The sequence below is a fragment of the Budorcas taxicolor genome, chromosome 10 (genome assembly GCF_023091745.1).
Source record: "Budorcas taxicolor isolate Tak-1 chromosome 10, Takin1.1, whole genome shotgun sequence".
Classification (NCBI taxonomy): Eukaryota; Metazoa; Chordata; class Mammalia; order Artiodactyla; family Bovidae; genus Budorcas; species Budorcas taxicolor.
In genome coordinates this window covers 36,898,370-36,926,236 of record NC_068919.1, presented here as the reverse complement: position 1 = coordinate 36,926,236, position 27,867 = coordinate 36,898,370, and the positions used below count along the sequence as shown (strand labels likewise).

General features: G+C 47.3%; 1 protein-coding gene across 1 annotated transcript; it reads left to right on the top strand.

Annotated features, from left to right (window-relative positions):
• Window positions 1–8,246: 8,246 nt before the first annotated feature.
• Window positions 8,247–26,513, top strand: EPB42 (erythrocyte membrane protein band 4.2). The gene is made up of 13 exons (XM_052647181.1): window positions 8,247–8,256; window positions 9,898–10,083; window positions 11,033–11,263; window positions 14,068–14,186; window positions 15,106–15,210; window positions 16,539–16,716; window positions 17,289–17,427; window positions 17,716–17,819; window positions 18,342–18,584; window positions 20,140–20,436; window positions 23,202–23,356; window positions 24,432–24,565; window positions 26,351–26,513. Exons 1-13 carry the CDS (start codon window positions 8,247–8,249, stop codon window positions 26,511–26,513), a joined length of 2,064 nt encoding a protein of 687 aa, XP_052503141.1.
• Window positions 26,514–27,867: the final 1,354 nt, after the last annotated feature.

The window sequence follows — 27,867 nt, the reverse complement described above, 5'->3', positions numbered from 1 at the left end:
CTTGTTCTCAGCCCTTTGACGGGGGCCCATCCCCTCAGTCAGGATTCCAGCTCTGGGCATGGCCAGGGTGGGTAGGGGACACTGACTCGCCGTGTCCAGGGCCCGAAGCAGACTGGGCGGCCTTGAGTTGCTGAGACAAGATGGCATTGGGACTGAGGTCTGGGCTGTGCTCTCGCAAGACTGGCCGGGCCAGCTGATGCCAGAGACCTTTTGGTGGCAGGCCTGAGCACCACCTCCACCCACCCCCCCACCCCACCCCCCCGCACCGGCCCGGTTCCACCTCAGATTTTGGAAGTTTAGCTGCCTCAAACATGCTCTTTTTTCTGCATTAAAGTGCCCACTGGGCACCAGGCCTTCCCTAGGAGGGCTTTCAGTGACACTAGGAGGTCTGCTGGAAACCCTGCCAGAATGCGAGCCCCCTGTCAGCCATGTGCTGGCCTGCTGGCTGGACTCCTGCAGCACTGCTAGGACCCGGGTGTCGGTCCATAGGAAATGACTTATGGGGAAGCTGAGGGGAACAGGCCGGCTTGGTTCCAGCCCTCAACCTTCTGCATTTGGATCCCCCAAATGCAGGTGCATCTAGGGATCGGCCTGGAGAGTCTCCACCATTTTCTAGCTGAAACTCCCTAGACCTCAGGATCCTCTTCTCCAAAATGAGGACGTCACAGCACCCCCCTCTGGGACTGCTGACCATGCCCGACAGCACCCCCTTCTGTCCTTCTCACAGGGTCTGACCCCAGAAACTGCCACTGAGAAAAGAGAAGGCCCACAGCCTGGAAATCAGGGAAGTGGGCTTCCTTCTGCTTTTGCTTCTGTTAAAACGGATTTTTCCCCTCCTTCTGGTGAAAGTCTCCCCACCCCGACCCCCACCAACATGGATGGCTGCTTTCGACTGTCCCCCCTCACGAAGACCCACCAGCCCCTATTACTCCTCTGTCCCTGTACCCAACGCCCTCAGACCTAGGGTCAATTCAGGGTTGCAAACACGCTATATCTGTCTGTCCTGTGCACATTTCAACTCTACGACGAGAAATTGACCAGTCAGCCACACATGAAAGAAACCCTATGACAACAATGGCTTAAACTCAGGGCGGTGGGGAGGGGGAGCCTGGAGGTGTCCACCTCGGCCCACCACCTGGTCAGCAAGAAGGAGGGTCTTGAGCCTCAGGGTCCCTGAGAGGCACCCAACCAGATCTGGGACCCTGATGCAGAGCAAAGCCCTGAAACAGCCAGAGGGGGACATGGAGCTGCCAGGATGGGGAGGAAATAAGCCTTTCTAATTTTAATAAAATGGCTTATCCATGACTATCTTCTTTAACTTAGAAGTTTTCTTTATCCCTCATCCTGAAAGAAAGCAGAGTGCAGTGTTCTGAGGCAGCCCTACACATGCAGGGATCACAAACCAGGAATCCTTTCCTCATGAGAGTGAACTTCTGTACAGTCAGAACCAGAAAAATAACAGTCCCATGGTTAAGACTCCAGGCTTCCACTGCAGGCGGCAAGGTTGGATCCCTGGTTAGGGAACTAAGATCCCACATGACCCCTGGCTCAGCAAAAAAAAAAAAAGCAGAAGAAGAAAGAAAAGAGAAACTGTTACCTCACACCTATTAGGATGGCTAATCCAGAAAACAGAAAATAGTATTGATGGGAATGTGGAGAAGTTAGAACACCTGCATTGTTGGAGGGATTGTAAAATGCAATCATTTCAGAAAACAGTCTGGTAGTCCACTAAAAAATTAAAATAGAACTACCATATGATCCAGCAATCCCACCTCTGGGTATATATCCAAAAGAATTAAAAGCAAGGTTTTGAAGGGATTTTTGCACACTTATGTTCATAGCACTATTTACAATAGCCAAGAGGTGGAGTGGACCTAAGTGTCTATACAGATGAATGAATAATCAAAATGGGGTACATACATACAATGGAATGCTACGCAGCCTTTAGAAAGGAAAGATTCTCTCACATACTGCAACATGGATGAAATTTGAGGGCATTATGCTATGTGAAATAAGCCAGTCATAAAAGGATGGATATAATATAACTTCGCTTATGTGAAGATAAAATATCTAAATTAGTCAAATTAATGATACAGAAAGTAGAGTGATTGTCACCAGAGGCTGAGGGAAGGGAGCAAAGAAGAGTTGGGCTTAATGGGTATAGAGTTTCAGTTTTGGAAGATGAAAATGTTCTGGGGAACTCTTTCACAACAAAGTAAATATACTAAATACTACTGAACTGTACATTTAAAAATGGTTAAGATGATAAATTTTATGATACATGTTTTCTATCACAATAAAAATTCTTTAAACCAATCTATGCTGCTCCATCATTTAAAACTTTATTAGATAAATAATGATAATAACAGCACCTAATACAATGTCAGCAGAAACAAAAATTTTCTTTGAATGAGAGCCTAAAAACAATCAAAATCAGGCTTCAGTCTTTGTAAAGTCTTTACCTTTACTCCTGGGGTACAGCTATTCAGGGTTCCCCACTGAAAACCTAGAGTGTTCACTGGGGTCCTTCATCCTTGATGGCCCTGGAACTCTAGTTTGTATCCTTCAGCCCTGTAAGACTGCCAGAGAGCTTAACAGATCCTCAGGCTGTCGTCTGCCAATTGTGCATCAGCACATATCCCAAAAGGAAAAGTGGTATTCTGTCAGGCTTACCTCTCTGCGCTTCTCTTCTCCCCAAGGTCCCTCAAATCTTTGCTGCCTTTGATACCTCACACAGAAATTTGAGATATTTTATTCATATTTCTAGTTATTTTCAACAGGGACAATGGTAGCAAGCTATTCTGCTATATTTAGAAGTTGAAATCCTTGAGAGTTTTTTTTTTTTAAGATTGAATACAGGGACCCTCCTTCTCGAGAAGTGGTTTGGATTGCAGACTAATATGAACTCACATGTATAGGATCTGAGATGGAAAACCCTAGTGAAATTCAATCTTTATCATAAACTGTGAGACCTTGGGAAAGCCTCAGATCCTGGGAGGCTTAGAGATGAAGTTCTAGTGTGTGGACAGGTAGGTTTGATGTGCATTTTTAGCCTCATCTTTGTTTTGTCTCCATCTCTAACCATCTTTCATCTTTTACACTGTTTTAATATGCTCTTCATGGGAAATAGATGGGGAAAGAGTGGAAACAGTATCAGACTTTATTTTTTGGGGCTCCAAAATCACTGCAGATGGTGACTGCAGCCATGAAATTAAAAGACGCTTACTCCTTGGAAAAAAAGTTATGACCAACCTAGATAGCATATTCAAAAGCAGAGACATTACTTTGCCAACTAAGTTCCATCTAGTCAAGGCTATGGTTTTTCCAGTAGTCATGTATGGATGTGAGAGTTGGACTGTGAAGAAGGCTGAGAGCCGAAGAATTGATGCTTTTGAACTGTGGTGTTGGAGAAGACTCTTGAGAGTCCCTTGGACTGCAAGGACATCCAACCCAGTCCATTCTAAAGGAGATCAGTTCTGGGTGTTCTTTGGAAGGAATGATGCTAAAGCTGAAACTCCAGTACTTTGGCTACCTCATGTGAAGAGTGGACTCATTGGAAAAGACTCTGATGCTGGGAGGGATTGGGGGCAGGAGGAGAAGGGGACGACAGAGGATGAGATGGCTGGATGGCATCACTGACTCGATGGACGTGAGTCTGAGTGAACTCCGGGAGTTGGTGATGGACAGGGAGGCCTGGCGTGCTACGATTCGTGGGGTCGCAAAGAGTCGGACACGACTGAGCGACTGAACTGAACTGAATATGCTCTTCTGAAACAAGATGTTAGCCGTCAAATTCTTTCCGAAAAAGGCAAATGGTAATCTATTTATCCATTACTTCATTCATAAAAATAAATATGTTTACTCCCTGAACCTGTTTTCTCACCAATAAAATTGGAATAATGATTCCCCTTACCAAGTTTTTAGACTTCCCTGGTGGCTCAGATGGTAAAGCGTCTGTCTACAATGTGGGAGACCTGGGTTCGATCCCTGGGTCAGGAAGATTCCCTGGAGAAGGAAATGGCAACCCACTCCAGTACTCTGGCCTAGAAAATTCCAAGGACTGAGGAGCCTGGTGCAGGCTACTGTCCATGGGGTTGCAAAGAGTTGGACATGACTGAGCGACTTCACTTTCTTTACTGAGTTTACAAGATTGAGGTTCAGATCATATGAGGTGATATCTGTGAAAGTGCTTTGTAAAGCAATGAACCGGTATAATTTATTTGAACCTGGTTCATGTTTAATATCTTTTCTTCTTTGCCTTCCATATCCTGTCTATTAGCATATCTTTCCAACTTAACCTCCTACACTTCTGTCAAATCTGTCCACCTCTATCCTCACCAATACTCCCCTGATCAGGCCACCATCACCTCTCCCTTGAATCATCACAGTTGTTCCTTATTGGTCCTCTCTCTTCCACCTTTGCCCACTCCCCCCACCCCCGCAAATAATTTATTCTCTCTATTGAGCCAATGTGGAATTTTTAAAATGCAAATCTGATTGTTATGCCATTCAGTAGCTCTCCAGTGATCTGAGGATAAAATTAAAAATCTTTAACTCAATTCTGCAAGAGGAGCCCTTCCCTTACTTTTTCCCATTATAATCTGTGCTCCAGTTTCATGGCATTCCTTTAATTGCTCACTGCCTTAGGGCCTTTGCACATGCTGTTCTCCCTCCTCCCACCCCTCCCCTTGTCCCATTGCCTAGCTCACTCCTATTTATCCTTCCAATTTTGGAACTTAAGTATCACTTTCTCAGGAAGCTTTCCCTGACCTCCAAATCCAGGTCCTAGAACTCAAAACTTCTCCTTTATAGCACTTGTCACAACAGCAAATAAATAATTAGTGGTGTATGCACTTAATACCGTCTGTTTGCCCCTGCTGGAATATAAGCTCCTTGGTGGCAAGAACACGCCCAGCTAATTTATTACTGTATTACCAGTGCCTAAGACAGTTCTGGAATCACAATAGTGCTCAATAAATAAATGTGTCACAAATGAATTAGTGAAACCTTCTTGGGTACACACCAATTGAAGGTTTGTTTTTCTGCCAGAAGATGGGGCGTTGAAAGGTGTGGGTGCAGGAGGAAGCAGGATGGACCTTTATGATCCCTCCTCCCTCCCTCCATCCTCACATTTCCCACTCTCCTTTTCCCAGTTCCACCAAAATACAACAGTATCCATCTCACCACAAGCTCCTCCAAAAGTGGCCCACCTCCACATGGTGGTCCAGTGGCTAAAACTCTGAGTTCCTAATGCCAGAGGCCTGGGTTTGATCCCTGGCCTGGGAACTAGATCCCACATGCCACAACTTTGAGAAAAAAAAAAAAATCCTACATGCTGCAAGGAAGATCAAAAATCCCACACGCCATGACTAAGACCCAGTGCAAATAAATTTTAAAAATATTTTTTAAGTGGCCCAACTGAAACACTGCCAGAGAGGGGTATTTGTGAAACTCCATGGGAATTGACTGATGAAAGAGAAGATTCTTTTTGCTAGTGTCAAAAGTAGAATCCCAAAAATGGAGCCCGCCCATGACTGTACTGTTGCCCTCCCAGGCAGTAGGCTCACAGTGGTGAAAGGTCTTCCCATCTGCTTGTCTTACTGTTGTAAGTTTTTGTGGTTTTTTTTTTTTTTTTGAATTATTAACATATAATATTTCTGTGGTACAAAGATACTAAAGAGTATAAAGAAAAACCCCTCCTTACTCCCAGGCATTGAATTTTCCTATAAAATCAATAACTTTATAGTTATTAGAAGCAATAACTTTTCAGAAATATTCTATGTAAATACAAGCAAAGTCATATCTATTTGCCACACACACACACACACACACACACACACCCTTTTCTAGAAAGGTAGCCTACTGTTCACAGTTCTATACCTTGCTTATTTCATTTAACAGTGTAGCTTGGAGATTGTTCCATATCAGTTTATACAGAGCTGCTTCATTCTTTTTCATGCTTGTATAGTATTCTATTAAGTTCGTATCCCATAATCTATCTATCCAGTGCCTTATCTGTAAACATTTAGGTAGTTTCCAAAATTTTGCTGTTGTAACTTCCAATGCAATGGATATACTTCTCCAAATTTCATTTTATACATTTGGTTATTTGCATGACAAAATATCTAGAAGTAGAATGGCTAACTCAAAAGTATAAGCTTGTAAAGTTTTGGTAGATACTACTTAATTGCCCTCTATAAAGATGCACCAATTTACACTCCTACCAGCACACTGAGAGAGCAACTATTTCCCCAAACTGTCACTAACTCAGAGAGTTGTGAAACTATTTTATCTTTGCCAATTTGATGGGTGAAAAAAATATATATCCCAGGGCAGTTTTATTTTGTATTTGTATTAAATGAGGCTGGACATCTTTTCACTTTTAAGAGACATTTGAACTTCCTTTTCTGTGAATTACCCATTATACCCTTCATCTATTTTTCTATTGATTTGTTGTCCTTTTATTGTTTAATTTGTGAAAACCTTTTACATCAAGGAAAGTAACCCTTTGTGATATGAGTTTCAAAGATTTTCCCCAACTTGTTGTATATCTTTTAACTTTGTTTATAAGTTTTCCCATGTAAAAATTGTTATGGAATCAAATTTATCAATCTTTTCTTTATGGCTTCTGGAGTTTGTGTAATATCTTTAAAGGCCCTCTCCATGCTGACTCAAAAATAAGTTTCTTATCTTCTAGTAATTTTAGGATTTAATTTTTTACATTTAGAGTTTTGATCCATCTGGAATTTATTGAAGTGTATTGTGCAAAGTCACAAACAAACTTTATTTTGGGAAGCTAATTATCCCCAAACCATTTACTAATGAATTCTTATCTTTCCTACTTAATTGCCACATTTAGTACATATTTAATACATACATTTTGGTCTACCTACATTTTAAATTACAGTACTGTCATAATATATTTTAATATCTAGGAAGCCTGGCCATACTACATTTCTAATGAGAGATTTTTTTTAGATCATTCAACTTTAGATTTTTTTTAGATCATATTTTAGGTCTTTTAGAAATTTACTTTTGAATATTAGAATCAGCTTTTTCAGTTTCAGAGGAAAAATTTGCTAGTATTTTTACTGGGAATGCATTAAACTTAAGATAATCTCACTAAATCATCTTGTCTCCTATAATCATTTTTCAGTAGATTCACATTTTTCAGGTAAAAATTATATCATCTTCAAATAATAAGAAAAATTCCCTTTTCATTTCTCATGAAGAATCTTTTTTGGTAAGAGTGAGAAGCAATAGCTTCCTTTTTTGCATAACGAGATTCTTCATGGGTAATGGTTCAAAGTTTGAAAGGTATAAACCAGTAAACAGCAGAAAAATCACACTCCTATATCCATTTCTAAGCTCCCCTCCCAATAGGCAAACAACAGTCCTTGTAGTTTCTTCTATATCCTTCTATAGACATGCCATATATGTGCAGGCCAGTCCAGCTGTGTCTGAGAGAGCTTCTAGAGACACAGTCTCAGAAGCCCAGATAAAACCTGGGAGGCCAAAGAGAACCAAGTAGGAGATCCTCTCCTGTGTTGACAAAACAAGTAGTAATAGGAAAAACAACAGAGTGCCAAACCTTCTCTGATCGAGTGTGCCAGACCCAGCCGGCTTGAAAGAGCCACAATTCTTGCTTCGGCTCTTTGGACATTTATTTTTCACCAACAAATTCTACCCCCTAATTTCTTTCACACATATGAATCCCAGACACACATGCTCTCTCTCTTTATATTATCAGAAAGGTCCATGAACATCTAACAACTTAAAGTCCAAGACATGTTTAGGGCCTGAATCTGAAGTTGGATATGGACCTCCTTCCAGAGTCTTCCAGTGTCATCGAGGTAATATCTCTGAGGGTCTCTTGAGGCCCCGGAAGCTAGAGGCTTAAACATGTATCTGGGCTTCTCCAACTGGCAGATTCCCCCCGCAATTCACTTCCCACTCGAGCCTGCCAGATATACCCCTGTCTGGGCCTCCTGGTACAAGAGATAAACGAGAACAGGGAACTCCTGCAGCTGGTCCAAGAGATACCAGAGGGGAGGGAGCAGGAAAGACAAACATATGGGGAAGCACACAGGTGGAGTAGAAGGAAATGCCACTCTTTACAGATTCTTAAGCCAACAAAAGCGCCCATCATCATTTTCTGTCTGGAAGACAGATTCAGAGAGGGAGCTCAGAGCAACAGTTCAAGACAGCATTTCCAGTAGCCAAGTGGATAAGAGCAGCCTGCAGCCATGGGACAAGGTGAGCCAAGCCAGCTCTCCACAGGACTTACTGGGCTCTCAGTAGCTTCTCTATCATTATGCTTTCATTAAAGTAAGCAGGATGGTAGCAGAGGTGATGATGAGCAACGATGGTTGCAGGTGTTAGGGGATGCTAATAGTGGTGGACCTGGTGGTTGTAGGGCTATGTTGGGGGGAATAGTAAATGGATAGTGCTGATGATGGAGGAGCTAAAGTGTGCGAGCTGGTCGCTGGTGCTGGTGGTAGGGGAGGTAGTGTTTGTGTGACTCTGGTGGGAAAGGTAGTAGTTGGTGCTGGCAGCAGAGGAGATGATAGAGGTGGGTTATGGTGGGAAGTGGTGATGGGTGCAGTGGTGGTGTGGTGCTGGGGGTGTGGCTATGGAGTGACAATTGACTGGGTTGTTGGTGGTAAATTGGTCATAGTTGTGATGACAGTGGTAAGGTGGTGATGGTGGTTAAATAGATTTATACTCTTATCCCAGCATCATCCTAACATGACTATTTTTACTGGGTTGTGGTTCATCTGGTAGACAACCCGGGAAAGCATGAGGGTGTCATAGCCTCAAAGCTAAGTAGGAGAGAAGGGAGGCAGGAGTCAGGGAAACCAGGGTTTCCCTGGTAGCTCAGCTGATAAAGAATCCAACTACAATGCAGGAGACCCGGGTTCAATTCCTGGGTCAGAAGCTCCCCTGGAGAAGGGATAGACTACCCACTCCAGTATGCAAGGGCTTCCCTGGCGGCTCAGATGGTAAATAATCCACCTAAATGCCGGAGACCTGGGTTAGATCCCTGGGTTGGGAAGATCCCCTGGAGGAGAGCATACCAACCCACTATTTTATTCTTGCCTAGAGAATCCCCATGGACCCCAGTCCACAGGGTCACAAAGAGTCAGACATGACTGAGCGACTGAGTACAGCAGAGCACAGCACAGTCAGGGAATCCAACTAAAAGGGACACAGGCAGACACCAAGCAGGGAAACAGGCAGAAGCAGAGGATACAGAAGGCTTAGCCTCTGTTAGCATGTTTACAAATTCTTGTTATAAAGTGAGAATTGCCTGGGAGAATGTCTTAATACTCACAGGCCCCTTCCTTGTAGGGTTTTTCTGGGCTGCATGGTACTCTGGGTTTAATGAGCCTTTAGGTGAAAGCTACACGCAATCTCGAGTGAGCTGCTCTCTGCACCTCACTCTTCTCACTTGTAAAACAAAAGAATTTGACTCAATCAGTGACTTCAAAATTAGCTCTAAAAATGATCATTGTATTCTTAGACAAAAATGAGTAGGGGTGAGCAAAATTCTGGATTTTATTCATTGCTTTGGAATTGGGACCAGAAAAGGAGGTCAACAATGAGAACAAGCATTGTTCTTATTAATAGTAGCAACAGGGACTTATACTATGTGTCTGACATGGGGCTGAGAATATTATGTACGTTACCTCATTTGTTTTTCATAACCCTGCAAGGAGGGTGGTTATTCTGAGGAAGAGGGAACTGAGGATGAGTGGTTAAGCTACTTGCTTGAGACAGCACAGCTAGTAAGTTGAGCCAAGGATTTGAACCCTGCATCTCTGACTTCAGGGTCTCTGCTTTTACCGATGGTGTCGCATTTACCTAGTCTCCAGGATTTCTTTCTCTCCACAGCAGGCCTGGGGATCAAGAGCTGCGACTTCCAGGCAGCGAGAAACAATGCAGAGCACCACACCAATGACATCAGCTCCCAGCGGCTCATTGTGAGGCGGGGGCAGCCCTTCACCATCAGCTTGCACTTTCAGGCTCCAGTCCACACATTTCTGCGTGCCCTGAAGAAGGTAGCCTTCATTGCACAAACTGGTGAGTGGGACTGACCTCAACTCCATTGGCAGTAGGACTAGGGGGTTCTTTCTCCAGCCCCACCTCAGAGAACCAAGGGGCAACTGGCTCACACTGCACCTGGGCCTCAAGAAATCCTGTGAGGATGAGATAATATGCAAGGAAATGAAAGTGAAAGTCACTCATTCGTGTCCAACTCTCTGTGACCTATAGACTATAGCCTGCCAGGCTCCTCTGTCCATGGAATTCTCCAGGCCAGAATACTGGAGTGGCTAGCCTATCCCTTCTAGCCATTCCCTTCTCCAGGGCATCTTCCCAACCCAGGGATCAAAACCAGGTCTCCCATATTGCAAGTGGATTCTTACCATCTGAGCCACCCAAGAATACTGGAGGGGCTAGCCTATCCCTTCTCCAGTGGATCTTCTCGACCCAGGAATCAAATCGGAGTCTCCTGCATTGCAGGCAGATTCTTAACCAGCTGAGCTACCAGGGAAGCCTGATAATATTCATAGTAAGTAGCATTTATCATAATTCAGAAGTTGCTTGGCTGCATTATCACTAAGGAGTTTTTCTGTTACATATATAATATCAGTTTTGTAGAAAAGCCTGAATGGGATTTAATCTAGGCTAAATATAACATTTAATTTCTACTACTTGCTGAATCTGTACTACATGTCAGATTTTGAGCCAAGGGCTTTACTTGCAATATCTCATTAAGACCTCACATCGGTCCAGTGAAGGAGATATGACGAGGCCCATATTATACATTATGAACCTTTTCTAGATGTCCATGGGCGCTAAGGACCTGTGCTCTCCCCTCACCCTTTTCTGACCCCCATTCCTTGATGAGTGGCTTTCATTCTCCTCCAAATCTAATTTTCACTTACTTCAGTTTTGTGATACTTCCTTTTGTTACTCTGAGTTTTGGCCAAGGGGTCCAAATTACCAATTCATCTCTGTGTGACTGCAGGAAAGCAACCTTCCATGGCCAGTGGGACCCAAGTCACGTTCTCGGTTTCCAGTCTGGGGGACCGGAAGTGGTGGAGTGCAATGGTGGAGGAGAGAGATGACCAGTCCTGGACAATCTCTGTGACCACACCTGCAGATGCTATCATTGGCCACTACTCACTCCTGCTGCAGATTTCGGGCAGGACACAATGCCTAGGCCAGTTCACACTGCTCTTTAACCCCTGGAATCGAGGTGAGTTGGACCTGGGTCAGCCTGGGCTGCGCAAGACTCAAGGCCCTGGAGCCGGGGCCCCAGGGGACAGCTCCCTCCAGAACAGCACAGGTACTTAGCCACTGTGGAAACCACTCCCTGGATGAACGGCCTCTCAGACCCTGGGTCCTGACTTGGTGTCACCTGATGAAAGAAGCCCAGAGCTTCCCACTGAGAGCAGAGGCTAGTCTGGTCCTGGCTCAGGCTACTTAGTCACCGGAGCTGAGACTCACTGCGGTGACCCCAGAAGAACTCCCTCTGTGATAACAGAATAGGGGCCAAGAGCTGGAAAGCACTTCAGGATAAGAGGGGGCCTGCGGGACAGGTTTCTCTGATCCCTCCCTGGGCTCCCAACGTCTGTCTCCATGGTGAATCCAGGTTTTGCAGGACCTGAGTTTTTAATTAATTTGGGGGATCCTCTTTAAGAAAAAGAACATAGAATTTTGAATTGCTTAGGCCCCCCTGACTTGAAGGGGGGTTCTGTGCTGGTGAGGGACCCAAAGCTTCAGTTTTAGCTTCACAGTAAATCTTCCTTCTTGCTTCTTTCTATTTGTTAGTTCTGTCCTTACTCTAGACTCTCTCTCTCCACCATGACCCATCCAAATACTTGCCTAGAGCAGCGTATTAGCAACCAGTCTCCCTAGCTCAGCAGCCTCTGGATGGACTTTCCTGGGGTCAGGTGGCCTCCTGAGGCCCAGCCGGTGCCACCTCTGGCAAAGCTCAGCCCTAGCTGTCAGGACTATTTAATCTAGAAAAGTCATTAGACATGGTTGATGTGCCCCAGACGAAAGCCAAGAGAACGTCTCCTCTTCCTTCCCATTCTGAAGACTGAGTCTGTTTCCTTTGTGAATCCGCCACACCCCACCTTAATCCTTTGGGCTACCTGCACAGTTATTGAGAGGACTGGAAAACAGTTTCTTCCTGTTTGCCCATCCCTGCTATCCCCAGACTAGCCTTTTCCTTTCACAAGTTCACTGCCAGCCCAAAGAGGGCCTCCTTATGAGGCAGGGCTGGGAACAAGGGGAAGTAGAAGAAATCTACCCTGAAGCCCCTGGATCCCAGGGCTTGATGGCCTCCCTAATCAGCACCTGAGTCCCAGTAACTCCCTGTCTCCACTTCACTTGCCCAGCCTGGAGTCCTCGGGTGGCCCCCTCCTTCGGATAGCCCTGTCTGTCCTCAGTCCAGGCCCTTCATTCCTGTTCCAAGGGGGTTGGCAGGTGGAACAATGGAGGAGAACTAGTGTCCACTGAGGTGCCCTTGCCCCATGCAGGAGAGTATGGATTCAAGGCCCCTTCAGCTGAGCGAGGGCCCGTGGCTCTCCACATACTGCCCTCAAGCCATTTCCCTCCAAAACTGAGGCTTGACTGTACCTGCCTTGTTGACTGAGCGCACATCCAGAGCTAGGCCCTGACAACCTGAGCAAAGATGCCGAAATACAGATCTGGAACAGGCCTTGGTTCAGAGGGAGCTCACGGTCTTGACTCTACGCCAAGTTTCCTGCCTCCACAGCTGGCTTATTGGGACCGGTGAGGGAAGGCCTCTCTGTAGGGGTGAGGCGTCTGTCTAGCCAGAGGGGAAGTCCTGGCACTGCCCATCTGGGAGGTGAGTTAGAGATTTTCAGAAATTATCTGGGACTCAGTCTCATCTTACCATACTTGAAGATGGGGCTCTTCTGGATTCAAAAGGAAATTTTACACCCTATAGTGAAAGTCAAGGTCCTATTCATAAGCAGGGAGCTTTACAAAGAGGGGAGGGGATGCACCCAAGCTGAGAAGAAGGGTGATACCTGTGCTCTGATAATGTACTTCCCAAAGTCTGCAGAGCCTGGGGCCAAACTCCTCGCTTTGAAGCAATTTCCAAAGAGACGATGTCCAGCTGACCTCACAGATGGTACTCAGGATGGAGGGGCAAGGACCCGGGGCTCCTTGGGCACATGATTCTGTGATTTTCTGTCCAAGGTTTTTCAGGGCTTCCTGATATCTAATATCCCAGCATTCTGCTACCTTGAGTACCCTCATCCTAGTTGGATGCCTCGGAGGATGGTTTGGAAATCCTCTTCTCATTCTAATCTCCAGGAACCAGTCTAACCAGCCCTTAATTCACCCCTGGCAACAGGCAGAGAGAGACACTTGACAAGCATATTAGGTCCGCCAGCTGCTCCCAGCTTCCTAGAGTAGGCGATGGCCTCCTTAAAACCCCCACCCCCTTCATGACCCCCAGGCAACCGTTCAATGAAGATAGTAGGAGAGGCAGCAGGAAGAGGTTATAGGAGTCCTAGACCCCCTTAGACACGCCGGGTGGCTCCCACTGTTCCCTCACACACACAGCCCCATTCTCCCTCCAACCCTACTTGTCTTCCCTTCTGCTCACATCTGTCAACCTGTTTGCTTTTTCTGAAACACTTTTTTCTGGTTGAACTTGTGGGAGAGACATAGCAGCCCCCCTGGGAAGCCCCCTGGCCTATTGCCAAATGCTCTTGGTTCAGGAGCAGGTTTCTTTGTGAACCAGTAGGCCTTTTAAGATTGGCTTATTCCTGTCTGCTGGCTGGCCATGAAAGGCACTGTGGCTGACCCAGGGACTCTCATCCCCTTCCCCACTTTCACCAGAGAGGAAGCCTGGTCCCAGTATGGGATGAAAAGAGGGGTTTCCTTCACAGTCTCTACCAGGCCTGGAGCTGAAGGGAGGGCCTGCAGCAGAATCTCCCCTAACCAGGGAGGGCAAAGGCCTGGAGATGGACGGCACACCTAGTATCCCACAGTCCCTCATCCCTGCCTGCTTCTCTCCAGAGGATGCTGTGTTCCTGGGGAATGAAGCTCAGCGCAGGGAGTACTTGCTGAACCAGAATGGCCTCATCTTCCTGGGCACGGCTGACTGCATCCAGGCCGAGCCCTGGGACTTTGGCCAGGTACAGGGCCCTCCAGGGAAGGTGGGGAGACAGTGATCACCCCATAACTTTCAGTGCTCACGTCAAACAGATTGGGCCAGTCCAGAGCCTCTGGTCATGAGGCCATTTCTTCGTGCAAGTTCAGCCACGTGGTACCTCAATCCCCTCAGGGTCACACTAGACCATCCTCCTCAACCACCAGAGTTATCTTCCTAAAGACCATGCAGATAAAGCCTCTGTTAAATCCTCACCATCTACAGGATAGACACCAAATCCCCTGGCTTGACACACAAGACTCTTCACAGCCAGGCCACTGCTTCCCTCTCCCCAAGAGCAGCACGCCCCCACCAACTCCACGCTTCAGCTCCTGGTCATCCCTCGATTGTGCAGGCTGAATGTTCCCTCTGCCAGGAATACCTTCCCTCACTTGCCACCTGGGAAAGGCCTGCCCATCTTTTAAGGCCCTCTGAAAGTTTTCGCAGCCCCCAGAGGCAGAGGGACTCTCCACTGTGCTCCCTGGGTTGGCATCTCTCCTAGAGCCCCAGCCACATTGCTGAGATCTGTAGCCTAAGTGCCCAAGTGTCTCCCTCACTCCTCACTTCTGCTCCTCCAGAGAAGAAGCTGCCATTTTATCCACCCCCACACAGGGACAGCCCTGTTAGGAGCTGTGGGAGCAAATTACGTGAAAAACTGTAGAAATGAAAGGACTCGACAGAGCCCTGGTGCTCAAAAGCCCACACTATCAGCAGTCAGGCAACAGAAGAGGCAAAAGGCTGAGGTGCAGGGCCCTGGGGCAGAGGGAAGAACGAGAACTTCTTCAGGAATATGGCAGGAAGGAGTGGAGCCTGAGTCAAGAAGGACAAGGGGTGGGGTTGACTTGTAGGAGGAGTGGCTAACCTGCACACCCTCCATCATGGGTGGCCCTGTGTGGTCCTTACAGCTCGAGGAGGATGTGATCGACCTTGGCTTGTGCTTACTGACCGTGGACAAGCAGGTGGAGAAGTGGGGCAACCCCGTGCACGTGGCCCAAGTCTTGGGCTCCTTGGTGAGTGAGGACGGGGTAGGGAGGGGGAGGAGATGAGACAGCAGTCCTCTGCCAGAGCTGCCCCTGTCTAGGGCCCCAGAAGTTTTTTACTCACAAATGGTCCCCTCCTCCCAGAGTGCAGGGAACAGGCCCTGGAGAAGGGTCTGAGTGAGGAGGGGCAGACAGTAGCATCCAGCGGGGACAGAAATGACCGAAAGGTGTCCTCCTTCAGGTCACAAGCCAGCGAGGACTAAAACTGACCGGGATTTCCTTGAGACCTCCCTCTCCCTGCCTCCCCACTCCCAGCCCTGACAGGGAGCTTAGGACCCTGGGAAGAAGGGGGTCGGTTCCATCTTACCCGCGGGTTGGTGATAAAGCAGTCAAAGGAACTTGTTTTCATTTCAAAATTATTCCCATGAAGGTGGCTTGGTCCTTTTCTATTGTCCTTAAAAAGTTCTCTCATAGGAGTAATGTGCTCTCTATTTCCTTATGTGGCTCAGTCCTCTCCTCTGAGGAGGTGGTGAGGGTCAGGGCTAGCCTGCGAGGAGGAGGAAACGTGGGCCTCAAGGTCCCAGGTGCAAACACTCGAAGAATCAGGGCCAGGCAGACCAAGGAACGGTGAAAGCCTCCAGTGAGGGGCAGCCCTCCTGCTGCTCTCATGTCCTGAGTGTCGTTTGCCACTATGGGCTTCCCTGGTGGCTCACACAGTACAGAATCCACCTGCAATGCGGGAGACCTGGGTTCGATCCAGGTTTCAACCCCTGGGTCAGGAAGATCCCCTGGAGAAGGGAATGACAACCCACTCCAGTGTTCTTGCCTGGAGAATCCCATGGACAAAGGAGCCTGGTGGGCTACAGTCCATGCGGTCACAAGAATTGGATATGATGGAGCAACTAACACTTTCACTTTCATGGCTCATGAACCCCTGCTTCTGAAGGACTTGTTAAAAAGGAGGATTCCCAGACACCATCCCAGGGGGTGAGGGTGGAGCCCAGGAACACGCAGGTTTAACAAGTTCCAGGTGATTCCCATACAGGTGGTCTGTTCACACCTGGAGAGCTGTAATGAGCCCTTGCTATGGACATGCTAAGTCACTTCAGTTGTGTCTGGCTCTTTGTGACCCTATGGACTCTAGCCCACCAAGCTCCTCTGTCCGTGGGATTCTTCAGGCAAGAATACTGGAGTGGGTTTCCATGCCCTCCTCCAGGGGATCTTCCCCACCCAGGAATTGAACACATGTCTCTTTCATCTCCTGCACTGGCAGGCGGGATCTTTACCACTAGCGCCACCTGAGAAACCCAAGCCCTCCCTACCCACCCCCATAAACATCCACACATTTCCCCAAACAGCTGCAGATTCTTAAGGAGAAGCTTGTCCTGCCCACTGCGAAGATCCAGACCACGGAGGAAAGGGCCTTGCTGAACAAGCGCCGGGGCAGTGCGCCCATCCTGCGACAGTGGGTCACTGGTCATGGAAGGCCCGTGTACGAGGGTCAGGCCTGGGTGTTGGCAGCTGTTGCTTGCACAGGTAGAGAGCAGACCCTGCCACACTCAGACAAGTCACCTTGGCTACCGCACAGAGTGTCTGCCTTGCGTCTTGGGTTGCCCAGTACCCCCTGCCCCAAAGCAGCCACTGCCTCCACTCTGCAGCATTCCCCCACCTCCACCACACCTGTGATTGCTTCCCATGCACCATCTGGCTAAGATGGCTTTTCCCCAGCCACTCCTCCCAACCAGCTTCTGCTCCTTTTCCCAGATTCAGCAAAGTTGGGCCCATCTGGTGAGCTCTGCTCCCGAACTCCCCAAAGCTCCTCCCTGCCTCTGCCCCAGAAAAGCCAGTCCCAGCGCTCTGTGGAAGCCTCCCCCTGCTGTGTGCTCCACCCCTGCCTAACTTGTCTGTTTCTCATTACTTGGCCTTCATATAGCGTAGGTCGGGCGGGTGTCAGTTCCTGTGCCTCTTCTCCTTCCACAATGTCACCTGGCATTAAGACCATGAAACTGCCTAGTGTCCAGAGGAGACACTGAGAATGCTAGCCATAGGCCCCATCCCCACGTCCCAGGCCTCTCTGGTGCCCTGACCCTCTGCCCGCTTCCATGCAGTGCTGCGAGGCCTGGGAATCCCTGCCCGAGTTGTTACCGCGTTCACCTCTGCCCAGGGCACCGGCGGGGACCTGCTGGTAGACGAGTACTACAATGAGGAGGGGCTTCAGAATGGAGAAGGCAACAGAGGCAGAGCCTGGTGAGAAGCCCAAAGGGAATGGGTGATGTCCCAGACCTGAAAGGGCTCCAAACCCGCAGCCTGTCATCCGTGGGAACCCCCAGCCCAAGTAGCCCTGTTGTGAATACGCCTTCAGGACTCCGGAAGGCAGGATTCTGAAGGTCAGGGCGAATGTGAGACGCACACCCCTTCCTGGGAGTGTTGGAACCACTCTTACACAGCGTCCTCCCATCCACTTAGTCTCAGCTCTGTCGTCTCTGGGCTGCTTCAGGACTTTTCCCCCCACTTGTATTGTTCCCTTTGCTTCAGGATCTTCCAGACTTCCACGGAGTGCTGGATGGCCCGGCCTGCTCTGCCTGAGGGTTATGACGGATGGCAGATTCTATACCTAAGTGCTCTTAAAGGAGATGAAGGTAAAGCCTGGGGTGGGCCTAGGACCACCAGGTTACACAGAGCTGCAAGAGTGCAAGGAGTCCCTTGGAGAGGAAACAGGGGCAGCAGGTGGTCCATAGCAGGTCTGCAGCCCCTAAAACAGAAGTGGTGCCAGGACTGATAGTGAGCAGTGTGATGCTGGCCTAAGGTCCCCCAGGAACAGAACAGTCACAGAGCCAGGCACGTAGGAAGTGCTCAACAAAGGCAACCTCCTCCTGTCGTGTCTGTGGTCAAGCTGGCTTAGGAACTCCCATGTACTCTGTAACTCTGAGGTCTTGTCCAAGAGAGCGCCTGCCATAGATCCTGACCAAAAAGTTTTGTCACTAAAAGTGAGCTTCACCCCAGCTGTGCCCTCTCAGAAACCCTGCCTAGTGCCCACCTCTGACCTTGATTCCAGTGGAGGGGCAATAGGGCATTAGGATGGGGACAGAGGTTTTGCTGCTCTGACCAAAGCCAAGGTCTGGGTATGATTCCTCTCACTCATTGACATTTCTCTCCGTCAGTCCTGGAGGCCTGTGATCTGGTCCCAGTCAAAGCGGTCAAGGAGGGGACTGTGTGGCTGAGCCCTGCAGTATCAGACATTTTTGCCTCAATTAATGCCTCATGTGTGGTCTGGAGGTGCCGTGAGGACGGGACACTGGAGTTGACTGACTGCAACACTAAGTATTTTGGCAATAATATCAGCACCAAGAATGTGGACTGTGACCGCCGTGAGGACATCACACAGAACTACAAGTATCCTGAAGGTACCAGGCAGTGGGGGGCCTCCCAGGTGGCTCAGAGGTAGAGAATCTGCCCACCAATTCAGGAGATGCCAGTTCAATCCCTGGGTCAGGAAAATGCCCTGGAGTAGGAAATGGCAACCCATTTATTTTCTTGCCCAGAAAATCCCATGGACAGACTGAGTGCCTACAGTCTGTGGGGTTGCAAAGAGTTGCATACGACTAAAGCAACTTAGCATGCACGCACCAGGCAGAGGAGGGCCCCAAACAGGAACAGAGGGAAAGGAATGGGCCAGACACATGCAGGCCAGGGAGACATGCAGTCCGTTCCCCATCACATAAAACAGGACTTCTCAACCCTGTTTGACATTATTCACATTTTGGACCAGATACTTCTGCTATCTGGGAGGCTGTGCAACCTGCGACATTCAGAAGCCTTCCTGGTCTGTACCCTCTAGATGCCAGCCCCTCCTCCAACCACCACCACCAGTTGTGACAACCAGAAATGCCTCCTGACATTTCCAGATGTCCCCTGGGGGCAAAATTGTCCCCAGCTGAGAACCACTGCTGTAGAACAGAATACTTAATAATAAGCCCAGGTGGTTTCCCTGGTGGTCCAGTGGTTAAGACTCTGCACTTCTACTGCAGGGGGTTAATCCCTGGTTAGGAAGCTAAGATCCCACATGTCACGTGTGGCATGGCCAAAGACAAAACAAAAAATGAGCCCAGCTGCCAGGAAATATTCTCTCTCTCTTGCTGTCCTCCAACACTCCCCAGCCTCCCTGTGTATTCCCCTCCATATTAGTTACTAGAGCGCACTGCTGCGCTGTCCACCCATTTGTCCAAACAAGAAGGCCTGCACTTTTCTTGAGCCTCCCAATGGTACCCTCACACCCATCTCCTCATCTCCTTCCCGACTGCCTGCAGGTCACCCAGGGCCTCATCATCTTTTTTCTACAGTATTATAGTAGCCTCCTAATTGGACCTCTGCCTCCAGCCTCCCCATCATTATTCCATCTCTAACTTAGAGTTTCCAGAGTGAGCTTCCCAGGACACAAATATATTTATGTTACAGAATATTCCTGCTCCAGAATATTCCATGGCCTCCATTTCCCTTGGAATAAATCCAAACTCCTTCATTTAGGAAAATACAAGTTCCTGCAACTTGTACAAAAACTAGCTCTCCCACCATTCAAGGGGCAAATTCATAGTACTTAAAGAACTTGACCCCTGAGTGACTTGGAAGAGACACACTGTGTCTGTGGTGAGTGTGTCTAACACAAACCCTTTTTTCAGCTCCATGTGGCACAAGAGGTCTGCAAGGCTCTGGAGGCCTTGGCAGATTTGAGCAGTAGTGGGTCAATGAACCTTAATCCTGAGCTTTTATTAGAAGGGTCTATACCTGCTGGGAGAAGGAAATGGCAACCCAGTCCAGTGTTCTTGCCTGGAGAATCCCAGGGACGGGGGCGTTTGGTGGGCTGCCGTCTGTGGGGTGGCACAGAGTCGGACACAACTGAAGCGACTTAGCAGCAGCATACCTGTTGGGTAAGAGGCCTGCTTTGTTTATTCCATTCTTCAGGATCTTCTCAAGAAAAAAAGGTGCTGGAGAAAGTCCAGAAATACAGAATGGAACGCAAGAATGATGGCATCCATCCTCCTAGCTGTGAGACTGATGATCCTCTTCAACTCTTTTTGAAAGCGCCGAGTTCCCTAGCCCTGGGAAAGAATGTAGAGTTCTCTGTGAACTTGTTAAACCCCAGTGACCAGGAGAAGGAAGTGCAGCTGGCAGTTGGGCTACAGGCAGTGTACTACAATGGCGTCCTTGCGGCCAAGCTCTGGAGGAAGAAGTTTGTCCTTACTCTCAGTGCCAACTCAGGTAACTATCTGTGATCCCTTCCCAACACTCTACACACCCGGCTCCCACTCTGAGCAGGCAGCAGCCATACAGCAACCCCTGCAGATTTGACGACATGGTTTCTAGTTCCTGATGTGCTCGCGCGCCCTCTCTCTCTCTCATTCAATACGTATTTACTGAGCTTCACACAGGAAAAACAAAGCCCCCAATTCTGATTGTAGTCATTTGAGTAAACAGACTATGGAGCAGTGTTAAGAAGTGTTTGACGAGGTAAACGCAGTACAATGGTGGATTAGCATCTCTCCCAGGCAGGAGCAGGCTGGCCCCAGGTAAATCAGGCTGCCCTGGGTCTTGAAGGATGAGTAAGGCAGTGTCAGAGAAGTGAGTCATGAGCTTTCCAGGCAGAGGGGACATAGGCCCAGGTTCTTCCTCCTCCTTGAGATTCTTATGTAATTGATCTGGAGCCGGATCCAGGCACTGGAATTTTTTCAGAGCTCCCTGTGTTATTCTAGGGTTGAAATTCCCTGGACTAGAGCAGCTGTTCTCCAACTTTGCTGCATGTAAGAACCACCTGGGGGAAGTTTGATGCTCAGCCTGCACCCCAGACCAATTAAGTCAGAAACTCTACAGTTTGACCCAAACATCAAAAATATTGTTAAGTCCTTGGGTGACTCCAATGTGCAGGCAAGAGAATCAGTGGAATAGAGCTTGTTTACATGATTGCAGCAACCTCCTGACTGGTCCCCCTGCCTCCAGTCTTTCCACCCTGTTCCCTTTCCAAGAGTGGGAGGAGTGGAGAGGGGGAGTTGCGTGAAAGCCAGACTGGACCAGATCTTGAAGTGGCTTGTAGATGCTGCCCAAGAGTTTGGGTTTATTCTCTGGGCAATGGGGAGCTGGTAAAAGGTAAAACCAGAGGAGCCAATGGGATTAGAAATTCATTTTTGAAAAAGAACTTTTGGTAGAAAGGAATGGAAGGGGTCATATTAGAGTCATGTATCTCAACCTTGTCTGTATGTTGAATCATCTGGAGAACTTTAAATATACTGATTCCTAGGTCTCTCGGTCAGAGTCTGTTATAACTGACTTGGGGTGTGGCTTGGCATTGGGAATTTTTCAAGCTTCCCATATGATTCTAATGTGTATCTAATGTGTGTCCAACAACCACAGAGTAGAAGTTGGAAGGTTTTGAAAAAATTGAAGGACAAAGTAAACTAGCAGAACTTTTCAAATGAAGTCATATTATAGAAGTGGGCTAGATTGAACTTGTGTATGTGGCTAGAGGGTGCTTCCAGTTTGGGTGAGCCTCTAAAGTAGGGCCAATGGGAAAGAACAGGTTTGGGGAGAAAAATGATGCGTTCTGCTTGTTGCATGCTGGGTTTGAAATCCCAGAAGACATCTGAGCTGTGATGGCCAGTAGGCAGCTGGAAACCTAAACCTGGTATTCTAGATAAAGTCCTGGATGGGGGCAGGGGAGAGTGGGGAAGGACTGAAAGAAAATGAGAGGGCAAGGAGGAAACCCAGGCAGCACCAGCATGTAGGCACTAGACAGGGAGACAGTAGAGAGACGACGTCAAAGAGAAGCGGGAGCCCAGCATGGCCAGCGGACAGGCTGTGAGAGGCCAAGCCTGGAAAGCCTCTACTGACAGAGAGGTCTGATGGAGAAGCAATAGGTTCCTGGGGCTTAAACTGACTGAGAGCTGAGGAGGTGAGACAGGGTATGCAGTCCTTCCTGGAAGAATGGGTGGAAAAAGGAGAGGCTGGGTGGCAGACAGGGACACTCCCGAGAGGGAAGGTGTTCTTTCTTTTCTTTTAAGATGATAGAGAGCAGAACCTGTTTATATGCTGAAGAAGAAATAATAGAAAAAGACGAAGCCTCAGGAGAGATGGGTTATAATCGATGGTGCAACCTTTGAGGAAATGAGACACAGCTAGAATAATTATAGCTCACATTTATTGAGCACTTATTTTCGGCAAACATGATGTTAACTGTTCTGTATGCATTATCTCATTTATCCTCATAATGACCTTATGAGGCAGGAACCATTATCATCCCCACAAAAGATGAGGAGACCAAGACACAGAAAGTTAAATAAATTGCCCACAGTTACACAGCTAAGCAGCGATGGGGTTGGGATGGAGCACTGATTTAAAAAGCAGAGGACAGGATCTGGGCACAGAGGGGGCCTCACCCTGGAGGCAGTGGTGAGGAGGGAAGGGTGGCTTCATTTTCTCTGCAAACGGGAAAGCACAGAAGCAGAGAAGGGGAGGGGACCAAGCAAGCATATATTCAGCCATGACTGGGTGGCAGGTCTGAAGCCAACACCTAACAACTGTCTCATGAACCAGAAGCCGTCCCAGCTAGGTGTTGTTACTAGACGAGGAGATTGAGGCTCCGCTTGCAGTTCACAGGGCCCTTCCCAGAGCCCTGTGGAGGCGGTCTACCAAGTGCTGTGCTCACGATGGTGATGTTGGTCTCGGGTGGGTGGGTTGTTTGTTTTTTGCCGCCCCTGGTCTTAGTTGCAGCATTTGGGCGCTTGGTTGTGGAATGTGGGAACTGTTTTCCTGACTGGGGGTTGAACCTGCACCCGCTGCCTTGAGACCATGCAGTCCTAACCACTGGACCGCCAGAGAAGTCCCTTCGGGTGGGTTCTTGAGTGAGTTCATTCTGAAATTGCTCTGAGGGGTCTTTCTGGCTTCAGCGAGGCCCTGACTCTTGGGAGTCATGTGTGTCTCTGGAGCACATGCACTCACTCCTGCACACTGACTCCACCTGTTACATGTTTCAGCTGAGAAAATCTCTACCTCCCTGTTCAACTCCAGTTTTGAACAAAACCTGCCAGAGAATAGCTTCCTCAGACTCACTGCCATGGCAACGCACTCCAGCCTTCCCTGCTTCGCCCAGCAAGACATCGCCATTCGCAGACCACACCTTGCCATAGAGGTAGGCACCAGTCCTTCCCCAAATCACTGTATTTGCTGCTATTCGGTCACCGTTTCAGAAAGAACAGAGCCCCTCAAGCTTCAGAGCAGGTGACCGTGCTGAAGAAACTATCAGGAAATGCTGGGCTGAGAGCTCTTTCTCTTGAAAGAGATTTCTTATATATGATACCAAATCTTTACAGTTTAAGTAAAGGTTTCTAAAATTGGGAGTCTTCTCAGTGGCTGCCTCCAAACTCACAAAGATACGGTCATTTAGCACTTTATACAATACCAATGTATTTTCACGTTTTACTTCTTTTAATACAACAGCCCTGGGAGGTGAACTCTTCCCATTATTCAGATGAGGAAAGCATCATGCCTACAAATCATAAAAATGGGCTGTCTTAGAGGCTTAGGGCTCTTAGTCCAGTCCTCTTTCCACATGCATACCCAGACCAAAATGAATGTGACTTGGTCTCTGCCCTGGAGGGGGTTACAGCTGGGCAAGGGTGACATAACGTGTGGTCGTCTATGTAAGAGCTTTCAGAGGAACAAAGTCACTCTGGCACAAGTGAAGTAAAGAGGCCTATTTCCGGCTGGGGGTTTGGGAAAACTTCATGGAGGAGGTGGCATTTGTGTCAGGCTTTGAACAATAGGTAAGCTTTCAGTGCAGAGGAGGGAGAAGGCCATTGCAGATGGAAGACTGAGTAAAGAGGCCCAAAGGAAGGGAGCCTGAGGGATGTGCTGGGGCTGGGAAATTGCCCACAGAGGTTAGGGTGTAGTCAGGGGTAGAACAGATAAGTCTGGGATAGATTGGGGTTAGATTGTGAAGGGCTCTGAAGGCCAACCAAAGCTGAATTCCAAGACAATGGGAAACCTTCCAAGGTTTCCAAGTGAAGAAAAGGCACCATCAGTGTTGTCAGTGATGGATCAAGGGTGAGAGTAAATACAGAAGACCAAGTAGAGGGGTAGGGAAGTCAGCAGTTGAGTGTAGGTGAGGATGGTAGAGATAGGAGAATAACCAAGAAAGGGTTCAGGGAGGGCAGCCAGGAAGGGAAGCAGTGACTACAGCTCCATGCTCTTGGGATCCCCCACAGATGCCAGAGACAGCAGAGCAAAATCAGCCCCTGATGGCCTTGGTCAGCATCCATAACCCCCTCGATGTTCCCTTGGAAGACTGTGTGATCTCCATCTTTGGAAGGGGGCTCATTCACAGAGAGAAGAGCTACAGGTAAGGGACCACAAGCTCATCCCACAGAAGTATCTCAGCCTGTCAGAAAGGCAGGAACCTGGGCTTACCTGGTGGCTCAAATGGTAAAGAATGGCAGGAACCCAAGATGACACTCTGTTTGCTGTGTCCATGAAGACAGAGCAAATCCCTGCCAGAGTTGAACTAAAAGATCAGGGCCTCTCTCACCCTGGGGCCACCAGTGTTTACAGGGGTACAGGACAGGGAGGCTCTGTGCCCTTTGGGCACCTGATGCTGGTTGAGGCCCTGGCCATGCAGAGAGGGCCTGGGTATTACTAACACAGGTGAGGGGGTTAGGGAACATCACAGGCAAGAGCTGCATTCTACCAGCGACAACACAATACAGACTTTTATTTGCACATTCCCTTTTACTTCTATTTCCTACTCCCATTCCCACCACCACTGTTCATATCCTTGTCTTAATATGTGTAAAATGTGTACTGTTACTTCATGAGCCTGTATTTTTAAACTGTATAAATGTTATGTCTAATTCATTTCACTCAGAACTGTTTTTCACTCATCCACGTCAAGTCCATTGCTTCTGCTACAAATTACTCCATCATGTATACCCCTGCTTCCTACCACACCACTCCACAGTGCCTCCGACTTTTAGACACCGCAAATACACATACTCCCTTACATACCTGCTTGAAAATTCATGTGTGAGGGGTAAATGCACAGGAATAGAGTTGCTGAGACAGAGGATAAGACCTGGTTTGACCACATGCTATCAGATTGGTTTGTAGACTAGCTGCAGTTCCCTCCAGCTTCTATATTCCTACCATTCCTCTGCTCTTGGCAATACCCAGTTTTCTCTTTTAATCTGGTCTAATGGGAACAAAATAATATCTCACCATTGTTTTAATTTGCAACTCTTCATGTTTGTTAGCCTTTTCCATTTCCTCCTCTGTATAGTTCCTTAACTTTGCCCACTTTTTTTTTTTTTTTTTTTTTTTGCTTTTCCTTTTTTCCTTGTTGATCTGTGGGTATATATACACACACATATATTCATACACACAAATCCTGTATAATCTAGGTTATTAGCACCTTGTTGGCTTTAGATGTTGCAAGCATCTTTGTTAATCATCGCTCCTTCTCTCGTGAGCTCCACAGCATCCTCCACTAAACACACACACACAGTTTAGAGTTCACAATGCCCACCTACAAACCCGAGGTCCCTAACAGGTTGTGTGGTTGTTGAGCCACCACCTCAGCCTCACGAAACTCAGTCACTCTTGGCCATAAGTTGAGAGGAGGACTGCCAGCATTTAACCAGACTTCTGTGGTCGCCCAGATAAACTGTAAGGCAAAGCTTCTCAAAAGAAATCCGCACCAGTTGCTCAGTCACCATAAGAAAGTCCACAGGTAGACAAGAAAGCTGCTGATAGGGCTCCAAACACCTCCTGCTGGCATCCTGACATCTCAGTATGCCCACTACACCCACTGCAGTTAGCAATGAGGCTTCTAAAACCATAGTTTTCATAAGCCTACTATTACCAAGAATGGGACCAGACTGAAGTCACAGGTGATGAAACAACAGATGCAACCTGGAAGCCCTTAGAATAGGATGTTTCTCTTCTCAACCATACAGCTGCTCACCAGAGGCTCCTGCCTTCTACCCCCTTCAAACCTCCTCTGTTTTAACAGCTGGGTACTTACATGTTTATTTCTTCAGGGTCCACCTCTGTAAGCAGGTAAGGATCAGATTCACTGGGACCAGCAAAGGAATGGCCCTGAGACAGAACTACGACTTTTCTTCTATTTCAGAGTGAATTCAGTGCAGCCCAGAAACACTTTGCATACCCAACTCAAGTTCGTGCCAGTGAAGGTGGGGTGCCAGAGGCTCACTGTGGAAATGGACTGCAACATGTTCCAGAACCTAACCAACTTCAGAACTGTCACGGTGGTAGCCCCTGAACCTCCAGCTTAAACTTCCAGCTCCAGCATCACTTTCCCCAACCACCTCCTGAATCTACAATCTAAAACCAAGCATGCTGGGAAGAGAAACTTCGCTTATCAGACAAATGATTCTCTGCTCAGGTTGAGCAGGAGAGGACCAAGAACAAACCTAGATTCCGCCACCCCGCCCAAAAAAAAAAACTTATATTCTCAGAAATCAACAGAAAAAACACTCCTTTCTGTCACCCCAGTTCAAAGCATCTATGAAGACTAGTTGTCTTAGAATAGAAACTATTGGGCTCGAGGAATTTTTTTTAAAAAGCCTTTATAAAGGTATTCAGATAAGTAAATTAAGACTTCAGTTCAGGGTTTTTCATAACCATTTACTACTCATTAATACATAAATTTATGGATAAGGAAAATAACAGTATTTAAAGCACTCTTGTTATTTCTGATGAAATGGGACAATATTAACTAAAAATATGACTTTTAGACAATCCTAAGATTATATTGATCAATGCCATCCCTGACCATTATCCTTAAAGATCCAAAGATGACTAAAGAAAGTTATAAAATACACAGCGTAAGACCTGAGTGGAGAATGATCTTCAATATTCAGCTATGGATAAGTCCTTTTTAGAGTTGAATATTATGAAAGATTACATAGTCCACAAGTAAGTGTGATGTTAACAACATGAATTTGGTCCAGTAGAGAAATACACAATTATTAAGTATAAAGAAAATAGGACCTATAAAAAAAAAAACTGGACTCCTTTTGTACAAAGTTAAATTTTTTTTCATTGTTTCCATTTTGTTGCTTTGATACTCTCGGTTTTAGTTCCTTTTCTTTGTAATACTTGTTAACAAGTACAGAATGGCACTTTATGAAAGTAAATTAAAACTCCTGACTCAAAGAACTTCAGCCTCAAGTACATAGTATTCTCTCAAAAGAATGGATGCTGGACTTGCAGGCTACTACGCTAAGTGAAATAAGTTAGAGAAAGATAAACACTGTATGATATCACTTACATGTGGAATCTAAAAAATATAACAAATTAGTAAACATAACAAAAAAGAAGGGGTGGTGGGAATAAAAAGGACAGCTACTGTTGCTGATTGCACCTAAAGAGACCATGGGGATGTCAGATGGGCAGATGTGACGAAGTACATCTATACTAGCCAAAGGACGCCCAGTAGAAGTGTGGAGACCTGTAGGACATGCCTAAGGCCTAGTCAGGTATAGCACTGTATACCCTGCTTTCTAAGATGTTACTTTCCAGGTTTACCTTGCTTTCCAATACGTGATCTTAAAGACTGATGTAAAAATGTAATTAACTGGTGATGGTTTTGCAAAAGGATTAACTGAAGAGGCCCTTAATATTATA